This window comes from Alexandromys fortis, unplaced genomic scaffold (assembly GCF_014885135.2).
Source record: "Alexandromys fortis isolate MF-2015 unplaced genomic scaffold, M_Fortis_MF-2015_v1.1 scaffold_319, whole genome shotgun sequence".
Lineage (NCBI taxonomy): Eukaryota > Metazoa > Chordata > Mammalia > Rodentia > Cricetidae > Alexandromys > Alexandromys fortis.
Window position 1 is genome coordinate 744514 of NW_026068193.1, and position 20122 is coordinate 764635.

General features: G+C 49.1%; 1 protein-coding gene across 17 annotated transcripts in view; it reads right to left on the bottom strand.

The window, feature by feature from the left end:
- Cfap65 (cilia and flagella associated protein 65) overlaps positions 1–12141 on the bottom strand; it is a 32871-nt gene extending 20730 nt beyond the window's left edge. For 2 of the 17 annotated variants that reach the window (XM_050129625.1, XM_050129624.1), the window contains exons 1-11: positions 11945–12095; positions 9528–9686; positions 7710–7894; positions 5323–5425; positions 4375–4541; positions 4053–4252; positions 3658–3803; positions 2933–3155; positions 2295–2560; positions 1244–1444; positions 659–1033 (exon numbers count right to left, since the gene is read on the bottom strand). In XM_050129625.1, the coding sequence (XP_049985582.1) occupies positions 659–1033; positions 1244–1444; positions 2295–2560; positions 2933–3155; positions 3658–3803; positions 4053–4252; positions 4375–4541; positions 5323–5425; positions 7710–7894; positions 9528–9647 (1986 nt within the window). In that variant the 5' untranslated portion in view covers positions 9648–9686; positions 11945–12095. Of the gene's footprint in view, positions 1–658; positions 1034–1243; positions 1445–2294; positions 2561–2932; positions 3156–3657; positions 3804–4052; positions 4253–4374; positions 4542–5322; positions 5426–7709; positions 7895–9527; positions 9687–9741; positions 9880–11944 lie in introns of all 17 variants that reach the window. The other 15 variants (XM_050129630.1, XM_050129629.1, XM_050129633.1 and 12 more) reach the window with 13 other exon arrangements.
- Positions 12142–20122: the final 7981 nt, after the last annotated feature.

Here is a 20122-nt window from a genome sequence, read left to right on the forward strand (position 1 = left end):
GCCTTGGGCTTGGTCCCCAGCACCAAAGTGACTGAGTGTGGTATTTCATATCTGCAATTTCAGTACTCAGAAAATGGGAGCAGGAAGGCCAGGGGTTCAAGGTCATCCTCGGCTGTACAGCAAATTCAAGGCCAGCCTGCACTAGACAAGATCTTCTCTACAAAAACAAAACAAAGTGCCACAACCATGTTTTAAGGCTGAGGCAGAAAGACTGAAATGAGTAGAGGCCAGCCCTGACTACATAGTGACAGAAACCCTATCTGTGAAAAACAGCCCAAAACACAAACTACCAACTAAAAACGGTCATTTCCTTTGTAATACTTCCTTCAAGGACTAGAAGCCTTAAGACCCCCAGGGATTTCCTGTCTAGGTACTAACTAAGTTTTTCCAAAGTGCTTGAGCCTAGCTGAGTTCTTCCCTGGGGGGAGGGGACGGAGGAAGACACCGTAAAAGTGGGGATCAGGAGGGTGGAGTCAGGCCAAGAGCCTGGGAGGATCGAACCAGTAGAGGGCACTGTCCAGCCAAGGAAAAACAAGAGAAGCCAGCCTGGGGAGGATGGTACCTGTGGCCCCTGTCATCCTTGTGACTAGACTCTGCCCTTCAGACTCCAGGGAGGGACCTCGTCCCCCCCCCCCACTGTTCATCTGTGTGCACATACCTTATAAAGAGCAAAGGCTTCCAGCTCCACAGCATAGAGGCAGTTGGGGGAGGCTGGCTGGAAGTGCAGGCGCAGGGCTATGGACTTGAGTGGGGGCACATCACTAGTTTCCGGGGTCACCCAGAAAGGGCAATCAGATCTGCGAGTCCAGACCACGGTGATCTTGCCCTTAGTATGGTTCCTCAGGCACAAGGGAATAGGGTTGGGGGTCTTAGGCCCAGGACAGGCACCAAAGTCCACATCAAAAGGCTCTAAACTGACAGCCGGGGGAAAGATAGCCAGGTCCCTGGTGCCGTCAAAAAAGTACTCCATCATGGGGGGGATTTGGGGGTACTTCGGGGCTGGCAAGTCCTCCAGGTCCTGCACAGGGAGAGACTGGGACAGGGTTCAAATATCATTCCTCTTGCTGCTGACTTCCTGTGGTTCCCTCCTTTCCAGAAAAGACTGCAGGCTCTCCCTGCCAGTCATCCCCAGCTACAGCGGTGTGGGACACAGGACTACTCAATGTCTGCCAGGGAAGGGACAGGGGACCTGGAAAGAGCAGCCTGCCTCCCTGGGGGCTGGAATGTCTGGCACCCCACATACCGCAGTGGGCAACATGAGAGCCCCATTCTCATCCTGTTCCAGCCTTTTCTCTTTTAGCATGGCAGCCAGGATATCAGGAGGGTAAAGCGTCAAGCCCCGAGCCAGGTGTGTTCGGTACCAGGTGAGGTGCTGAGGCTTCAGAATGGCTGGCTTGGTGTTGTCTGAGTGGCAGGTCCCAATCAGGTCCAGAAACAGTGGGTCCTGTGACACCAAAGTTGACATTACATGGTGACGTTTGTCTGTGTGAAACAGAACATGGTGGTGGAGCAAGGGGAGGTGGGGGTGGTCACAGGAAAGACAGGAGCAGAGGCTGAAGGGCGGTTGGTCAGGAGAGCATCCTGAGAGCTGCCTGCTGGTTGAGGAGACAGTGGGACTCCAGAGCAAGTCAAGAGGAGCATCTCATCCTGAAGAAAGGATGCTCGGCTGTTGTTTGCTCTCCCCCCGCCACTTCCCATGGTTCCTGGGCATTCTCCCTGTGTGTCAGTGTCAATCAAGAGCCTACCAGACTAGCATTGAGCTCTGCCCATGATGGGGGTGCCAAAAAACCAGGTCTGTTCTACCCTTTCACTCCAAGAACTCCCAGAGCTCTTGCGGCATTTGTGAGATTTGGGCAGAGAACTGCCCCCCCCAGGTAGAGGGGTGCAGCCCAGAGCCCAGCTGAAGAGAAAGGGCTACAGCTCAGTCTCAACGCTGTCACCAAGTCCACGTACTGCACATCACATGCCCAAGGGGCTGGTTTGGGGTTCTAGCTGGAGTCTTCACCCCGCACATGCTGTGTGGTGATGGCCAAAGCTCCCTTTCCAGCCTGTTGACAGCAATGGCCGCAGAAGCAGCAGAGCCCAAGGCAAACTGGGCATTCCCACCTGGGTTAGTGAGCTCTGATGCACCCAGGCCATGTTCTGCCTCTAAGCTCTGGCAGACAGCCTCAATGAGGAGATGGTACTGGCAAACAGCCTTAGATGTTCTAAAAAGAGGGGGCTGCCCACCAAGCCTTGCCTTCGTTTTATGGCCTCTCCCTTATCCCCATCCTGGTCCCTTCTCCGTCACTCACCTGGTGGTGAATGAGACAGGCCACCCTCCGGAAGCAGATGATCGGGTGTGTGGGCTGGTAGGCACAGTGCAGGGTCATTCGGGTCTTGCCTGCCAGGCTTCCGAAGGTGGGCCTGATGCTGAAGACACTCTCCTGGCAGTCAATGTCAAACTGGAAGTGAGCCAAGCAGTCCGACTGGTTCTCGATCCACAGGGTCTGCTCTGAGTGCTCCCCGAGCTGGACCCAGCTGAAGTTGACGCAGTAGTGCTGCAGACATACATCAGGACCTAGGCAGAGGAGACGGGGCCTTGTGAGAGGACCCTGTTGCCTTGTGGGGGCAGGGATGACAGCCTCAACGGAGCTTTCGTAAGCGGTCTCACTCCTGGGATGAGGTGCTCCCTAGAGCCAGATGACCAGGCTGGATAAGGCCAGGGCCCCTGAAAACTCCTGAGTTCCATCATCACTGTGTGGAAAGATGGCATCACCAGGTGTCCATAAAGCTTCCCCACATGGCCACCAGGGGACAGCAGACACCTAGGCAGAGGGACCAGGAAGCAAAGGTCTCTCTGGGGCAAAGAGCTCAAGGGAATGACTCCCTTGACATCCCTCGTGGGAAGCTCATGTTCTGGGGGAGTACAGCCTCCTGGGATGGCCATTACCTTTACAGAGACCAATGACTTGGAGCACAGTTTGGGAGGCACAACCAGAAGACACAATGGAGAAGTAGTCTATGGCTCTGCTGCCCGAGGTTTTGGGGTGGAAGAACACCGACAGACATTTCTTCTCTCCTGGGGGCACGATACCTTGGCCCACGGAGCATGAGAACGCATGGTCTTTGGTCAGCATGTCTTCAGACATTTCAATCTTGAAGGGGGCGTTAACCTGTAGGGTCAGGAGTTGCGGGGAGGAAAGGTTCTAGTCACAAGTTTGGACAGGGCAGTCTGTACATCATACTGAGGAAGCCACATGAGGGATTGGGGACAACAGGTATCCAGTCTGGCCTGTGTGAGCAACAGGTAACACCAGGACAAAGGGGCCAAGCTGTGTGTCCCATCACAAGGCTGCCCAAAGTGGCGTGGGGGGGGGCATCTTTTTTATTCACCCAAAGGTAGTATGAGGGCTAGCCTTAGACCTGGGGTCAGGACACTCAGGGGCCTACAGGGCACCTGAGCCCAGCCTCAGCTGACAGGAGAGAGAGGAACACCGGCTGATGGCTGTTGATACACACGTGTGTGTCCTGTGTTTGTATCAATAGACAAGACACAACTGTGCAAGGCTTTGGGCTTGAGGGTAGAGAGGAGAGAGGAGAGGTTACACGCATACCGAGGCTCGGGGTCCCTGAGTCCTGCCCATTCCCGCTTGCCCACCCCTTCCCAGTGCACACCATGGATGGGTTGTACAGCCTGATCTGCCGCTCCATGGTGCAGCCCACGGAGACAGAACCGAAGTGCAGCACCTTCTGGAAGCCCTCGGCATCCTGGTCCTCCGACTGCTTGTGCTTTATGCTCACCAGCAGCTGTGCACATTTAGCTGGGGCAGAGATGGAGTGTCTGGAGGGGAGCCCCTCAGGGCCTCTATAGCCCCAGCTGGACAGTCCCTATAGGGTGTATATCCTGGTCTCCTGCCCACCACCGGGAGGGGCTATCTGTGACTTGATAGAAGGCTAAGCCAGGGCAGGTGAAGGGACAAGAGGCTAGTGGGGACTTGTGGGGGCACACTGAGGTCTGAAACCCAGTGAGGGCTGTAGGTCTCTGGGGACAGATGGGGAGGCAGGCTTACCTGCAGCCTGGATCTGTATGCTGCTCTTCTGCTTGGTGCCCTTTCCATACCAGCACAGTGCCTCGACTTCATGGATGGCAGCTATGAGGGGCTCAAAGGTCACTTTGATTCTACAACCCAGGCCTGGCTCCAAAAACCCCGTGCTGGGAAGTATCTGGAATGGGTTTGGGACTTCCCAGGTGAAGAAGGTGGGCAGGTCCCTAAGAGTGAGGGGGTAGGTCAGGTCCTGGGGTTTTTGCCCCCTCGGGCATACGCTTGCCTCCTCTGCTCCCTACAGCTCTCCTCCCAGAGGCTGCTGTTTCCCTGTGCCCTTCCTCCTCACCCCACATTGTTCAGACAGAACCAAGTCTCCACTGTGTCCCCAATGGCACATATGGGCAGTTGCAGAGATGTTGGGCAGACTAGCTTGTGGCAGGGCAAGGTGGCCTTCAGAGACACACAGAACACCCCTTCTTCTTTCTCAAGCCACAGCTGGTCCGTGTATTCCTTCTGCAGGGCAGGAGGCAGAGGCAGTCAGCATTGAGCTAGCGAGTGTGTGGTACCCAGGTAAAACTCGGGATCATCCATCCCACCCTCACTAAGCCATTCCTCCAATAATCCCCAGAAAGTGGGCTGGACTGTAGCCCACAGTGTCAGAACTTCCTGAACTCTTGTGTTGCCTTGGCCTCTGAGAGAAAAGGCCCACTTTTGAGGGAATCAAGGAATCCCAAAAAGCCAGATACAACGGCATACCCCTGTAACTGCGGCTGTTGGGCGTGGCCACAGGAGGATCACTTGAGCCTAGAGGCTTTAGGGTAATTTGGGCCACACAGTGAGACTATCACTCAATGTAATGATCCTCAAAGACAAGAGTTTCACAAAAGAAATTCTGAGGAAGTTTTTGCAGGATCAAGAGGCTAAGGAATCTGGAGCTTGCTGGTGATAATTACAGCCTTTATGAGCCCAGGGGGGAACACCCTTCTATTGAGTGAGATCAAGATCTGAGCCCCTTTAGGAGTCTCCCTAAGCTGTATATTTTGTTTGTTTGGTTGGTTGGTTGGTTGGTTGGTTGACTTTTTTTTCTCTGAGACAGGATTTCATTTTGACTGGCTGCAACTTGTTGTGTAGACCAGGATGGCCTTACACCCAGAAAAAACCAGCTGCCTCTGTTTCCCAAATGCGGGCTGTAAAGGTGTGTGGGGAAATCCCTGCTGCTCGGACAGCCCTCCCACCCGAGGTCTCTGTTCTCTTGCCCCTTCCCACACTGCATTGCTGCTCCGGCAGGCCTTACCTCTTCTAGAGGTCGGAAGATGATGGGGAGTGCGAGGGTTATGCCTGGGCTCAGGAAGATGGGCTGAGGGATGATGGTGAAGAAGAACTTGGTCTTGGGAGGCCTGCAGAGAAGAGCCAGGCGATGGGCTCAGAGCCAAAGCTGGAAGAATGAGGAAGCTCAATAGGGGGCTGGATTGCAAGAGGACCTAAGCTCTTTCTCTTCCTTTTAATTTTATTCATTTATTTTTGTTTTTCAAGACATGGTTTCTATGTGGCTTTGGAGCCTGTCCTGCAACTCGCTCTGGAGACTCCTTTTATTTTTTGAGACAGGCTCTTGTGTAGCAGACTGGCCTCAAGCTCACTACAGGGAGCCTTGAACTCCCAATCCTGCAGGTTTGTGTCCTCAGAGCGGGTTCCCTCCTCCTCCTCCTCCTGCATCTCTGCTGAAGATCACGGCCATGGAGAGCGGTATGGATGGGCTGTCCTGACTTAGCAGGGACCCAGCAGGGTAGTACGGGAGCAGCAGACTCTCAGCGTGTGAGAAAGAACGTGGTGTTGATAACGACTGCGCCTGGTCGGGTGAGTGTAGGTGGGACAAACACATCCACAGGAAAATGCAGCTTACAAAACCAACCGGGAATTATACAGTGAACTTTACAGTCAACCCACCCTAAACCATGGGGCAGGCATAATGTTCCTGTAAAGAAAGTACCAGAGCAGAAGGATTCAGAGCAAGTCCCACCTAGCATCAGAGGAAAGACGGTTCCAGTTTTCTGTTTGTTTCTTTTGTTTCCCATGTATGATTGCTCTCTGCATGAATGCCTACATGTCAGAAGAGGGCATCAGATCCAGCTATAGATGGTTGTGAGCCACCATGTGGTTGCCAGGAATTGAACTCAGAAACTCTCAGGGCAGCCAGTGCTCTTAATGGCTGATTCCTCTCTCCAGCCTGACAGTTTCAGTTTTAACCGCTTTCAGATAATATAGAAACAGTCCCAATGTAGTCTCTGAAACAACTGTATGTTATTATTAAAACCTGACATAGGCAGAAAGAAAACTACAGACTAATTTCAGAAACAAAATATTAGTAAAAAAGCATAATAATATTGAAATTATCCAGAAATAATGCAGAAAGTCAGTTGACATAACTGATAGATAAAAAATAGGGAAAAGACAAAACAAATGATATCCCAATTAAAAAATGTTAGGTGTTGGAGAGATGGCTCAGTGGTTAGGATCACTTGCTGCTCCTTCACAGGACTCAAATTTGGTTTCCAGTACCCACATGGTAGCTCACAACTGCATCTAACTTCAGTTCTAGGAGATTCAACACCCTCTTCTGGCCTCAGGGTCACCCATACACATATGCATGTACACATATGCATGTCCATGTAGGGGGTTCTTTGTCAGGCACGGATATAGAGTAAGAACCTAGCTCAAAGCAAACAAGAAATCGACAGTCTTCAAAAAACTATCAACAAACAAAAAATGAAAACAACTTTAAGCACCTCACCACAGATAGCTGGGCACAGTGACACAAGCTTATAATCCCAGAACTTGAGAATCAGATGTAGGAGGACTCAGTACTGTAGCGTGTAATGCCCCAAATTGATTTTTATAATCAGTCAAATCCCACTATCACACACAAAATTTAGGTGTGTGTGTGTGTGTGTGTGTGTGTGTGTGTGTGTGTACTGAGCTGATTTTAAGTTTGAAGAACATTCAAAGGGATAAGAACAACAGTCAATCTTGAGAAGGTGGAGGATTCACAGAGCCAGATATCAAGTTTACTGTAAATTCAACTAATTAATTCAGGCTGCAGCAGTTAAGCCAGGATTACACTAGTAGATCAGGCGCACAGAGCCGACCCCAGCCAAACATCAACTCATCAGCAATCAGTATGTCAGTGGCAAGGAGGCCACTAAAGGCTTCCATACATGGTGCTGAGAAAATCGGACACTCAGTCGAGGAAATATATCATCAAACCATTCACAAAAAGCAATTCCTTATAGGTAAGAACAATTAGAAAGTCTCTTTAGAAAAATACTCCAGGGGATTAGCTTCACGACCTGGAGGTGTATACAGAAAGACAAAAGCATCTCGTACACTTTCACTTAAAGTTCATAAGGTAAACCAAGCTGTATCATTTAAGAATGCCAACATGCATGGCAAATCCGTTTGGAGACAGCAAGGGAATATTACAACAGGAGGCAGGATGGTTCTCTGTGGGGAGGAAGGTCCCATAATGTGGGAGGAAGCTACATGTTGCTTCTGGGCTCCTTCACTGCGTGTGTTTTGGACGTTCTTCGGAACTGGTGAGTTTTTAGAGGTTGTTTTGTTTTCTTTTTAAGGAGAACCCACTTTGGGGGCTTGAGGGCTCAGGTTCTGGGTCCCTCATTCTGGTACCTGTATTTTATCTTCTGGATTTTCAAAGAGAGATTTTTCAGAACCAGGTTCCTCGTGGTCTCCTTGCCCAGCTCCCAGCCTTTCCACTGCAGCTCCTTGGCAACCTCGATGCCCCAGACCACCCTCTTCTTCACGTCACTTTGTTTCTTGGTGGTGCATATCTTCCTGTCCGGGGGACTTGTTAGCTGTTCAGGCAGCAGGAAAAGGAGAAGAGGCAAAGCCAATCAGCAGGAATAGGAGGCTAAGACTCAGAAAACAGACGAAGATGCCCCATTTCCATCCCACCTTTAGCACTTAAGGGATGATGTCATCCCTTACTCTGGGGTGTGGACTAGGGAGAAAATGGAGTCCGGCATCATCACATCCAAAGTCACTGCAACTGTTTGGTCATTGAAGTCCCAGCAATGAGGCCTTACCTGAGCTGCCCTGTCCAACTACTTCATCAGGTTTGCAGATGGAGGTCTTGGCTGCTGGGTTCTGTCCCTTGGGCATCCTCAGACACCCTTCCTCAGGAGTATTTGCTTCCTTCTCTTTCTCAACCTGCCCTGCTTCCCAGAAGCCTTCCTAGCCTGAATCATCCACTCCAGGCATTTCCCCAAAATGCAGGACATTCCACAGCCCCTTCTCCAAACCTTCAACTGGCTAACGGAGCAGAGAAAGGAGCCAAGTGGCCTGTGACCGACTCCCAGCAAGCCCTCCTACGCCAGCTTAAGTGCAGCTTAAGACTCAGTGTGCCAGTGTTTCCCTGACTGTAACAGGAAAACCAAACACCCATTGATCCCTATCACTTACTAGCTGAGGAGAGAGGGGGGCTGGACCCCTTAGGTAGTACAGTGGAGGACGGGTAAACTGGACACCTCTTCCTGCCACGGTCATCGCCATGAACACTCAACTCACTGCCTTTTTATCTTTGACCAGTTATCATTTGTTTGTTGCTGCATAGCACAAGATGGGGCCATTCATTCAGTACATTTGTTGATTGCCGTGTGCCAGGCACTGTGCGAGGGGCTGGGGCTAGGATGGTGAAGAAGACATACAAATCCCTTCTCTCTGGAGGTTATACTCTCAGTTTCAATATTTACTAAGAATGTTGGATGACAAATGAGGAAGAGCAATCCCTTATCAACATCAGTTAGTGCATCAGACAGGATTCGACTGGAAATAGGAACCACTCTAGTGCTCAATCAGGGGGCTCAGGCTTAGGGGACAAACTGGGGAACTGAGTTTGCTTACTGGGCAAACATGAGGAACTGGGTTCAGATCCCCAGCATGCATGTAAAAGTTGATTGCAGTGGCTTGTGCCTATAACCCTAGTACTGGGGATTTGGAGACAGGCAGATCCCAGGGCTAGACAATCTAATCAAACTGACAAGCCCTAGTTTGAGAGAACCTCTCAAAATGTAAGGTGGGGAGTGAGAGGGGAAGACACCTGATAGTAACTTCTGGCTTCCACACTAGCCCACATAGACGAGTACACACACACACACACACACACACACACACACACACACACACAAAACAAAAAACAAAAATGCGTGCACGCACTACTAATACAAACATAGTCAAGGACAGTGAATGAAACCTCAGGTTATCGACATCAATAAATGCTCAGCAGGATTGGAGAGAGAGCTCGGAAGTTAACAGCGCTTGTGCTCAGGCAGAGGACCGGGTCAGTTCCCAGCGCCTGCCTGTACTCTAGTCTTCCCAGGGGTCCACCTCGGGAGGGTGGGTGCCGGAGCGTATTTGGGCTAGTCAGTCCCTCAGATTCTCACTCTGCCATCCTGTCACAACGCCCCACCGTCCTGAGCAGAGGCTCACCTGGGAAGTGACACCGCTGCTTGCCAGGGTGCTGGCACTCAGGAATGACCCATCGTTCACAGTGTAGTCTCCGCTGTCTCTGGGCCTCATGGTGTGGCCGGAGTTTGCCCGGATGAGCATCTAGCCAAGTCAGAAATTCCCAACAATATGAGTCCAGAGCTGGGAGGGCAGCAGAGGAAGAACGTGAAGAAGAGGGTTGATGGAGGAGACTCACCGGAGTCGAGAAGGAGGAGAGGTGTGATCTTTATTCTGACCAGCGCTCTCAGGTGGCACCATAAGGAAGGCTGAACACAAGGTCCAGAGCTTCGCTCAGTGACCTGAAGGACCGCTCAAGAGACCACACACAAGGATTCTGGGATAAGGTTTGTGTGGCCATGTTCTTCCGTGGCCACACGTGACATTACCCAGTGTTTTAGCTTGCAGGAACCAAAGCAGGAACAATAGAGGAACACAACTGACTTGGTCTCCATGATTTACTCACCTTGCTAGTTAGTTTTAGTTAGTTAGTTAGTTAGTTAGCTTTTTATACACAGCCTCACTATGAAGCTCTGGCTGGCTAGGAAATTGCTATGTAGACCAGGCTGGACTTGAGCTCTCAGAGATCTGCCTGCCTCCCCAGGGATTAAAAGAGTGGGCTTCCATACTAAGCAGTATATCTTATTTTTAATATTATATCATTATTATTTTTTGGCTGGGTGGTGGTGGTTTACACCCTTAATCCCAGCACTTGAGAGGCAGAGGCAGGCGGATCTCTGTGAGTCTGAGACCAGCCTGGTCTACAAAGCTAGTTCCAGGACAACCAAGGCTACACAAAGAAACTCTGTCTCAAAGAAAAAAAAAAACAAACAAAAAGATTTTTATTTTGTGTGTGTGTGTGTGTGTGTGTGTGTGTGTGCCATGTGCATACGGGTACTGGTGGAAGTCAGGGGTGGGTATCCCATCTCCTGGATCTGGTGTTACAGACAGTTTTGAGCTACCTAATATGTGTGCGTTGGGAACTGAATTCTTACCACTGAACCATCTCTCCAGCCCAGGGTATTTTATGTTCAGTTTCTCAATTCAGACCATGTAAATTTCAAAATGCTCAATAGTTAGAGTTGGCTAGTGGCTACCACCACACTGGACAGCAAAGCTAGAATACTTATTTTGAACATATCTGTATATTTTACATTGTTCAGTACCCTTTTCACTTCTTTAAATAACAATCTCAATATCTAAAATAGTATCAGTTTGGGGTGGCCATCTACAGAGAGCTGATGAGTCAGGCAGTATTGATTGCAAGAGTTGCAACAGGTATTTTAATCCTTAAAACTGTTTATGATTACATATCACTTGACTTGCCCCCCCCCCTTTTTTGCTTTTTTGAGACACGGTTTCTTTGTATAACCCTGGCACTTGCTCTGTAGACCAAGCTGGCCTCAGACTCAGAGATCGGCCTGCCTCTGACTCCCAAGTGCTGGAATTAAAGGAGTGCACCACTGACTGACTGTGACTTGCCTCTTATTTAACCTAAAAATCTTCCTCTTCAAGCTGGTGGTTAAGTGCCTCGCGCTATAAAGTATTCAGATTCAACAATCTCATGATCACCTTTGCGAGTTTACACACTTCCTGCAGACACACCAGAAAGTCTCCGTTGACTCATGAGTTCATAGAGGATTCCCCAGCAGCTGGGGGAACAATCTGTCCCTGCCTTCATCCCATTCATTCACAGAGCATTTATGAATGCTTACGACACAGCCAACACTCTGCTAGACATGGGACAAAGCAAAGAAGTTCCTGTCTCCAACTGTCCAAGAAATGCAAGCTGGGTGTGAGGAGCAGAGGTGTTACTTTTCTGTCATCCCATTCCCTGATCTCTCAAGCCTCAGGAGAGTCAACAGACAGTTCCTGCCTCAGCTCTCTGAAAGTCCCTGCACAACAACACACCAATCTATCTCTGAAAGGCTAGAGAAGAGATGAATGGAAATAGGGTAGAAAAGTGGTCCAGCCCAGGCTCCGGGGAGTGAGCGTGGAGCCTACTGGGGACAAACGGGGTCATTTCCAACATTTCGCAGTGAAAAGACGGTGCAGTTGTGGGGATTTTGTTGTTTTGCATTTTTGCTTTTGTTTTAAACCAAATTTCTAGTTTCAAAGTGGGGGGGGGAAATATTATCAGCTCCTTTTATTTCTTAATTTCCGATCTTAATTTTTTTCAAAATGACCGGCGGAAAAACGGGGATGGAAGGGTAAGTGTTGCCAAGTATAGTTCGGGAAGAAATGGGCAAAACAAAGGAAACGAAATGTACTTAGAGGGTTTCTCCAGGTCTCCGTGATCCCGCGTCTAATAAATCTCGCCCACGACAAAAAGGCTTTCTAAAGACCCGCCAAGATTTCCCGGAGAAGGGGGTCTCGGTACAGATACATTCCTTTACACTTACTTCTCTCGGCTGAGCTCCAACGTTCAGAACTCACGCTGCCGCCATGCTGACATCTCCATAGAGACAGGACGCAAGGGACACAGCGTCTCCTGGTATCCCAGGGCAACGACGGCAACCCAAAAGAGTCAAGGTTCAGAGAAAGCGAACGAGCGCACTTTTTTCCTTTTCATTTCTTTTCTTTATTTTCCTTTTTTTTCTTTTCTTCCCCCTTTTCATCTTTTTCTTTTTTCTTTTCTCGTTCTTCCCTTCTCCTCTTTTTCGGTGATGGGTATCAATTAAATCTTTGAGTATCACTAAGTTACACCCGACTCATTGCTGCCCAAGTTTAATCTCTCTAATGATCAGTCTTGATTCTCAGACTTTCCGTGCTGCAGTAGCTACTGTGATCTTCCAATCCCGGCAAAGTAAAAGTGGTTCTCCTGATTTTCAGGACGGCCTGGCAATCATTACTTTAGTCGACATCCATATTTGGATGTTATTGTTGGGCTCAGTACCTGAATGGGAGTCTTTCCTAATCTCTCGGGGTAGACATTGTTGCTCACAGGGAGCATCATTTCCTATGACCACAACTGTTTGGTTGAAAACAGCTCATGGTAACTTCTTTCTGTGGAGTGATTTGTAAACGTGTTCCTTCTGCTGGGAAAGAGAATGTCGTGGGCATGTTCTTCCAGAGTGTCTTCTGGTCCAAGATCAAGGAGAATTAACTCGTGTGAGGAGAAACAAAAGTTAATGTATGAAGACATTCTTACATAGAGTAGGGGTTTTTGGGAGCATGGTTGGTGACCCGAAAGGTCTCACTGGGTGAAGACTCCGTAGACAAAGCTGAGAATCTCAAAGTTCATTCTTTGGCAATTAAACATGTTTTACTGCCTGAACAGTGAACCCACTTCTTCTCAGAATGAAAAGGGTGTGGTATAGTTACAGAGGGAGAGAGCCTAGACAGCTGGGGGCAAACCCAGAAAATAAACCTGCGTGGAGGATGGGGCTTCGGTTATGTAAGGTGGAAGAGGGGCTGGAGTGCCAAAGTGACCTGAGTGTGGGAGATCACATGACCAGAGGAGAGCAGAGTGCTGGAAGGGCAGGCCAGGAGGTCAGGTAAGTCTGCCAGTCCGATGAAACCTGGGGTTTTCTTGGAATGTGGAACTCAGTGAGTGTTTCACTGGCTTTAACGGGACTCTCAGAATAAAACGCCTGTACTTTGGACGTGGTAACGTTGACGCTGTTTGGAGTTCTTATAATGATTTCTTTTTTTGTTTTTCCTCAAGTTCTTTTTTTAAATCAACCTGACTCAGCTAGACTTTATGGATCAAAAAGGGGGGGGGGACTTTTCATACTTAAGCCAGAAAGAAACCGAGAGCACTGACCCTTGAAGCAGGATTTGGTGGGGACCTTGGGGACCCCAATAAGCAAAAGCTGGTGACGAAGTCAGATGTCTTCCAAGCCTTGTGTCCTTCAGTCTCCAACCATGAGACACTTCTTCACAGAATCCTGTCTGTTTATAACTTGGTGAATTCTGAGCTGGGATGAAGAAAGGACATAAAGGCCCTGTGGCCTGTGTTTCTGTGGAATTTTAACTGCCTCCTGGGAGCTCTGCAGAGTGACCTCAACTGATGTGGGGACTCCCAAGGAGAGGTCCCCGCCTACTGGACTTTGCTCAGCAAGGTGAATAACCTGGAAAGGTATGGTTGGGCTCTGGGTGTGAGTGGAGGGAAGCGGAAGCTGGCCTTGTCTTGGAAGTCCCCTTCTCGGAGCTCAGAGTCTCTGGAGATAATAGGTGCGGGATCCCAGGGGTCACGCACTCCCCAGGCCCACAGACACAGGTTCTGTTGGTTTCTGTGAATGAGAGGGAATGATGATTCAGGAAGCTGATAAGGACCAAAATGTTGGAAAAAGAATGCGTGGGAGACCTGAAATCTTTGTCTGAAGCCTGGGGTTGGGGGTCAAAGCACATTTAGCAAGTTGGACTTCAGTACATGCACAATATCCATATACTAAGCTTGCTTCCCAAGTATCTTATGACCACCTCCCCCTGGAATAGAGAAGATTCTGGACTGCAAAATCAGACAGGCCTGGGATTAACCTTTGTTATTTTCTGGTTGTAAAGCTTTGAAAAAGTCACATGGTCTCTCTGACCCTCAATTTCCTTATCTATTTGTTGTGGATAATTTTTTTTTCTCTTTCGTTTGTAGAAACAGGTTCTTGTTTTGTAGACCTGGCTTACCTCTGCATCAGTCTTCAGGGTTCTAGGCATTTGACACAAAGACCTTGCTGATTAACTTTCAAAGCACAGTGTGAAGATTGATTCAGTATGTGAAACAATGAATAAACACTTTCTTCCCACCCCTCTGATCTCCATAAATAAGCCACCCAGCTCTCTGCACACCTTCTCTCTCTTTCTCTCTCTTCTTTCCTTCCTTCCTTCCTTCCTTCCTTCCTTCCTTCCTTCCTTTCTTCCTTCCTTCCTTCCTCCTTCTTTCCTTTCCTTTTCTCTTTTTCGCTTTCTTTTTTTGTTTATATTTTCATTTTTTTCAAGACAGGGTTTCTCTATGGCTGTCATGGAACTCAGTTTGTAGACCAGGCTGGCCTTGAACCCACAGAGATCCCCCTACCTCTGCCTCCCGAGTGCTGGAATTAAAGGCTGCACCACTATGCCTGGCCTCACCTTTCCTCTCTACCAGCCTCGGTTTCTCTGCAGTGCACTTCCTCCTTTCCACATCTCACTCCTCTGTGTCTTTAGGACACAGGCTGTTTTGCTGTGCTGAGGTAGGCAAAGCCAAACACGGGTACCTAAGTGCCGGGAGATGCGCTGCTGACCAGTGGACAAGTCCACCCAGCACTTACAGATGAAAGAGCTGCCGTTCCAAAGCCAGGGGTGGGGGGGGAGGCTAATGTATTAGTTACATTTCTCACCATTGTGACAAACACCTAATAGACGGGACTTAAAGGAGGATTTGCTTGGGCTCAAGGTTTGAGATGGTGTGGTGCAGCATGGCGGGGAGCAGGGCAGAGTTCATGGCAGGGGGCATGTGTCTGGGACTCCTCACAGCTTGACACATCAGGAAGCAAAGAACAAATCATGCTAGCATTACACTCTTCTGGGCTTCTTCTTCACCCCTTTTATCCAGGCTGGACCTCCAGCTCATGGGACGATGCCACCCACATTCAGGGCGAGTCTTTCCCACTTGGTTAATCTCTCTGTAAACACCCTCATAGACGTGCCCAGAGGCGTGTCTCCTAGAGGAATCAGTCAAGCTGACAATGAGGATTAACCATTACATCTGTCATATGATAAGAGAATTCAAAAGAAAGAGTTTCAACCTGTTTAGAACTAACTGAGGGTTTCTGGCTTTCCTAGGCAGACCTCACCGCCTCCTAGACAGCTTTGTCCCCCACCTGTCCTTTAGACTGCCACAGAGTAGAAAGTCACATAGCCAAGAGTAAAGGAACAGGGGCAAAAAAATCAATCCCATGATATTTAATCTTAATTTAAAAAAACATTTATTTATTTATTTATTATGTGTACAGTGTTCTGTCTGCATGTATGCCTACAAGCCAGAAGAGGTGCCAGGTCTCATTTCAGATGGTTATAAGTCCCCATGTGGTTGCTGGGAATTGAACTCAGGACATCTGAAAGAGCAGCCAGTTCTCTTAAATGCTGGGCTATCTCTCCAATCCTTCATCTTTAAACTTTCCAGGCAGTGGTGGCATACACCTTTAAACCCAAAACTAGGGAGGTAGAGGCAGACAGATCTCTGTGAGTTCAAGGCCAGCCTCGTCTACAGAGCAAGTTCCAGGACAGGCTCCAAATCTACATAAAAACCCTATCATGAATCCCCACCCCCAAAGAAAAGAAAAAGAAAAGGAAAAAATTAAGCTCAAGTCCTGGTTCCACCTTTCTCTTTGATTTTTGGAGGTTTTCTTGTTTGGTTAGTTTTTGCCTGTTTATTTGTTTGTTTGTTTTTGAAACAGGGTTTCTCCTGGTTGTCCAGGAGCTCACTCTGTAGACCAAGCTGGCCTTGAACACAGAGAGAAGCACCTGTCTCTGTTATCTAAGTAATGGGAATAAAGGCACGCACCACCACTGCTTGGCTGGCTCCGTCTTTCAACAGCTGAACAATGTCAGACAGATTGTAAAGCCTCTCTTTGCTCGCCTGTAAAATTGGAACAAGTGGGGAGCTGTATTCAAAACGCTTAACATGTGGTAAGGTGTAGGCACTGGATTTCACAGAAGAAGCACTGTCTTTAGCCAGAACAGTGTCCTTGAGCCCACATTGTGCCAGGTCTTGACCCTTTAATTCTTGGGCCATGGGAGAGAGTCTTGGCATGTGGGAGGAAGACAGGGAGGCCAAGCTTGGTGGGGAGTTCAGTCAATGGCAAGAAAAGCTCTACTATACTAGTTTCAACTCAGTCTTGGGCACAAATTCTTGCCCTGCCAGCAACTGTACACCCAGGACTTTATTTCAACATGAAGTTCCTCAAATCTAAGTGATGGGCTTGAATTCATATTTAGTTTGATGAGCCCAGGCTCCTTCCTAAACACTCCACTCTACCATCCTCCTAAGGATACCCTTCTTCAGTTCATTTTATGCTTTGGGGACTTGGAGTTAGGAAAGAGAAGCTAGGAAGCAGAAGGAAAGAGGAAGGGGGATGGCCAGGACTGCTAGAGCTGTCCGTGGTGCTGGTGCCTCAAGTAAGCGTGGAACGGGAGGGCCAGGAGAAGACCCTGTGGGTGAAAATGGGAGAAGTTAAATGTGACAGGCCCTCTGTCAATGATGAGGATCAATGAGTGGAGGCCTTGGATTTGAGGGACTTTGTGCTGCAATAAAGACACAACAGCTGGCTTCCTTTGAACGTGAAAGTCCTCTTGGGCCAAGAAGGGGAAAGAGCTCACTTGTGATTGGTCCACAAGATTTTGCCTTCATTAGATTTTTTTTTAAACCATGCCAGTTTGCATTACTGGTGCTGTTAACCTTGATCTCTTTGTTAAAGTGGTGTTTGCCAGAATTTTCCAGTATAAAGTTATGATTTTATCTATATGGTGATGGGGCATGCCTTTAATCCCAGCACTTGGAATGCAGAGGCAGGTGGATCTCTGTGAGTTTGAGGCCATCCTGGTCTGCAGATTGAGTTTAGGACAGTCAGGATTATACAGACAAACCCTGTCTTAAATAGAGAGAGAGGGAGAGGAGAGAGAGAGAGATTCAAACTGGAACTGGATGGGCAAGATTGCTCAGTGGGTAAAGCACTTGCTGTACAAGTCTGGCAATCTGACTTCAATGCCCGGAACCACCTTAGAATGGTGTCCCCAATGACATACTCCCATGGCAGAAGGTTGCTGCAGTCTGTTGGTGAAGAGCTTTGTTAGGCCATGAACCGAACACCCAGATCTAGGAAGAACTAGAAAGAAGCTGCACAGTCATTTCTTCCTTGTTAGAAGATATTCAGCTTCAGACCAGCCCCTGCCTTTCCTGAGGATGGGGAAAAGCAAAGAACTTGTGAATGTATTTTAAGCACCCCATACCTTATCTTGGCTTCCCCCACAGCACTAAGTCATTCCTCCTCCAGGGCCACCTTTCTCTTACGGGGTTATGGCCACTCCTGGACTCATCAGGTCCTTTAGTTTGTGACTAGGAGTACCTTCTTTTACTACCCCTAAGAAGGATGCATCAGCCCACCTCCCTAGCTTTCTACTGAAGGAAGCCTCTGATCTCGGCTCTGCTATTGCATTTGGGAAAACAACTTCACCTCTCTGGGCCTTCATTTCTTCATGTGCAAAGGAGGAAGTAGCAATATCCTCACTTGGTGTTTAGGTCTGGAAGCAGGGATGTGAATAGCACGTCTAGCACACTTGACCTTTGGGAAGAGTTCCTGACTGGAAGAAGTGAACACAAGCAAGGTGCTTTTGCTTTGGGAACCTAATTTTATTAGTCTCTGAAACAGGTATACTAATTCTCCTATTCTGTCTCCCTGTGGGATGACAGAGGTGTATAAAGGGGCTGCAGGTAGGACCACACCAGAGGACAAACACACCCTGGCTCGGACAGAAAGGCCCCCGAGTCTCTGCCCATCCTGAGTAAGCTGCGTGTGTACGTGCGTGCGAGGAAGTGGGTGTGGCTCAAAGCTGTGCAGCACACGGGGCTGGGCCGCTATCTACCCAAAGAGGCCCTTATCAGATCCGGGCTGGCCAGGTTCAGCCAGAGAAACAAAGAGGCTTTGAGAAGCTGACTGGGGTGTGGGATGTGGGGCTGAGCCCCAGCAGGTGCAACCATCCAGAGGCCAGAGGGCATGGGGTGGTGGGAGCTGTCACCCCTGAGAGGTTTATCTGGACAGGGGCACCCTCTGGAGTGAGAAATAGGGCTTGTGTTCTCCCTTATAGGGAGAATCAGTGCTCTTTGGGAAGCTGGGCTGAACATTCACAAAGGCTGTTAGCCCTGCCACAGTTCCCAGTTCCCAGCCCACATCCTAGTCTCCCTTTAGCTCTGGCTGTCACTTCCCTCAGCCCCTGAGGGTGCCTCGAACCTCCCTTCCACACACTAGCTCCTGATGAGCCGGTCACCTACCTTTGCCCAAGTACTGTAGGGCCATAAAGGCCCAACCTTATGTATTTTTAACGGAGTGGGCCTATTTCTGTTTCCACAGCGTTAGATCACCACCTAAAGAGCCATTGCTTAGTCTCTGCTCTGACCAGCACAGGGTCTACCCGCTAACAAAAGTCTTCCATTTGTGCAAGAAGAGAGGAGAGAGACCCACTTGGCTTCCAATGAGCCACACCCAGGATGATTTTGAAACAAGAGAGGAGGCTGCAGGACTGGCTTGGGCTGGGTACATTCAGAGACCCCAGCACAGACAGGAGTGGGTACCTAATTGCACTGAGCCTCTCTCACTGAGGGTAGTCTCCCCAGTCAGCTCTAGAGACCCAACACCTAGGAAGTCATCTGGTTTCATTTTCTGAACCCCGACATTCCAGATCTCACTATCTCCAGGTCTCCCCCAGGACATGTGGACTTGAACCTGGGAACAGAGGGATAACCCGAGTGCCTTCTCCATGCACTCTCAATGTGGTATGAGAGTGCCCTGGTTTGATTTCAAAATTCATGTGTTATAAAATAACTCTCAGCATATCTGCAACGAGAGATAGGACCTGTAAAAGTGATAAGATTGGGAGGGATCCACTCCTGTGCGTGCATAAATAAATACCAGTATCCTGGAGATGGGTTAACCATTGCCAAGCGAATCCCCACGAGATGAAGTGTTTTCTTTCCCAGCTTTGTTTAGCTCTCTTAGCATTATGCTCTCAGATGGCACAGCACAGAAGCCCCCGACCCAAAGATGCCAACACCTTGATAGTGGATGCCGGACCCCAGGAACCATGAGAAGAAAATGGCTCTTCTTCACCAGTCTCACACAGTGACAGTAGCTGAAGTAAAGTGGAGCGGAAATACAGGCAGAGAGAGTAGGAGCCTCAGTGTTGGGAAGGCCTCATGTACCCAGGAATCCAGCTTTCGGCAACAAGGAGACAGGACATCTGTTTGAGAATGCCCTGAAAACCCTTTCGGGGTGGCCACTGAGGCCAAATGGAACTTGTAGGTGGGAGAGGTGAAGCCCGTGCTGACGAGCCCCCAACTTCACTCTGGTCCTTTCTGGACCACCATGACCTACCTAGTCTTGGCTTCAATCTTTGGTTTTGTTGCTTGAATATCTATTCCGTCATCATTTTTCTAGCCCCATGTCCACTTCCCCAGTCCAGGTCACCTCCCTTCTGCCAGTTAGTGGACTCCCTGCTTCCACGCTGTCCCTGCTAGCGTCTCTTCCATACAGAAGCCAGAGAAACTTTTGGAAAGTCCGATTATGAGCCCCTCCCTGCTTTAAGCTCTCCAGGCCCTTTTCGTTGACTCTAGGCCTTTCCCCACTTGGTAATCATCACCATTACCATTACTGTTAATTAATTAATTAATTTGACTTTTCGAGGCAAGATTTCTATGCAACTTTGGGGCCTGTCCCAGAATCAGCTCTTGTAGACCAGGCTGGCCTCAAACTCACAGAGATCTGCCTGCCTCTGCCTCCTGAGTGCTAGGATTAAAGGCGTGTGCCACCACTGCCCAGCTATTATTTTAATTTTTTATGTTTGTTTTCTCCCCTGCTCCCTGACCTATGTCCCCCCCCCCCCGCCTTCCCCTT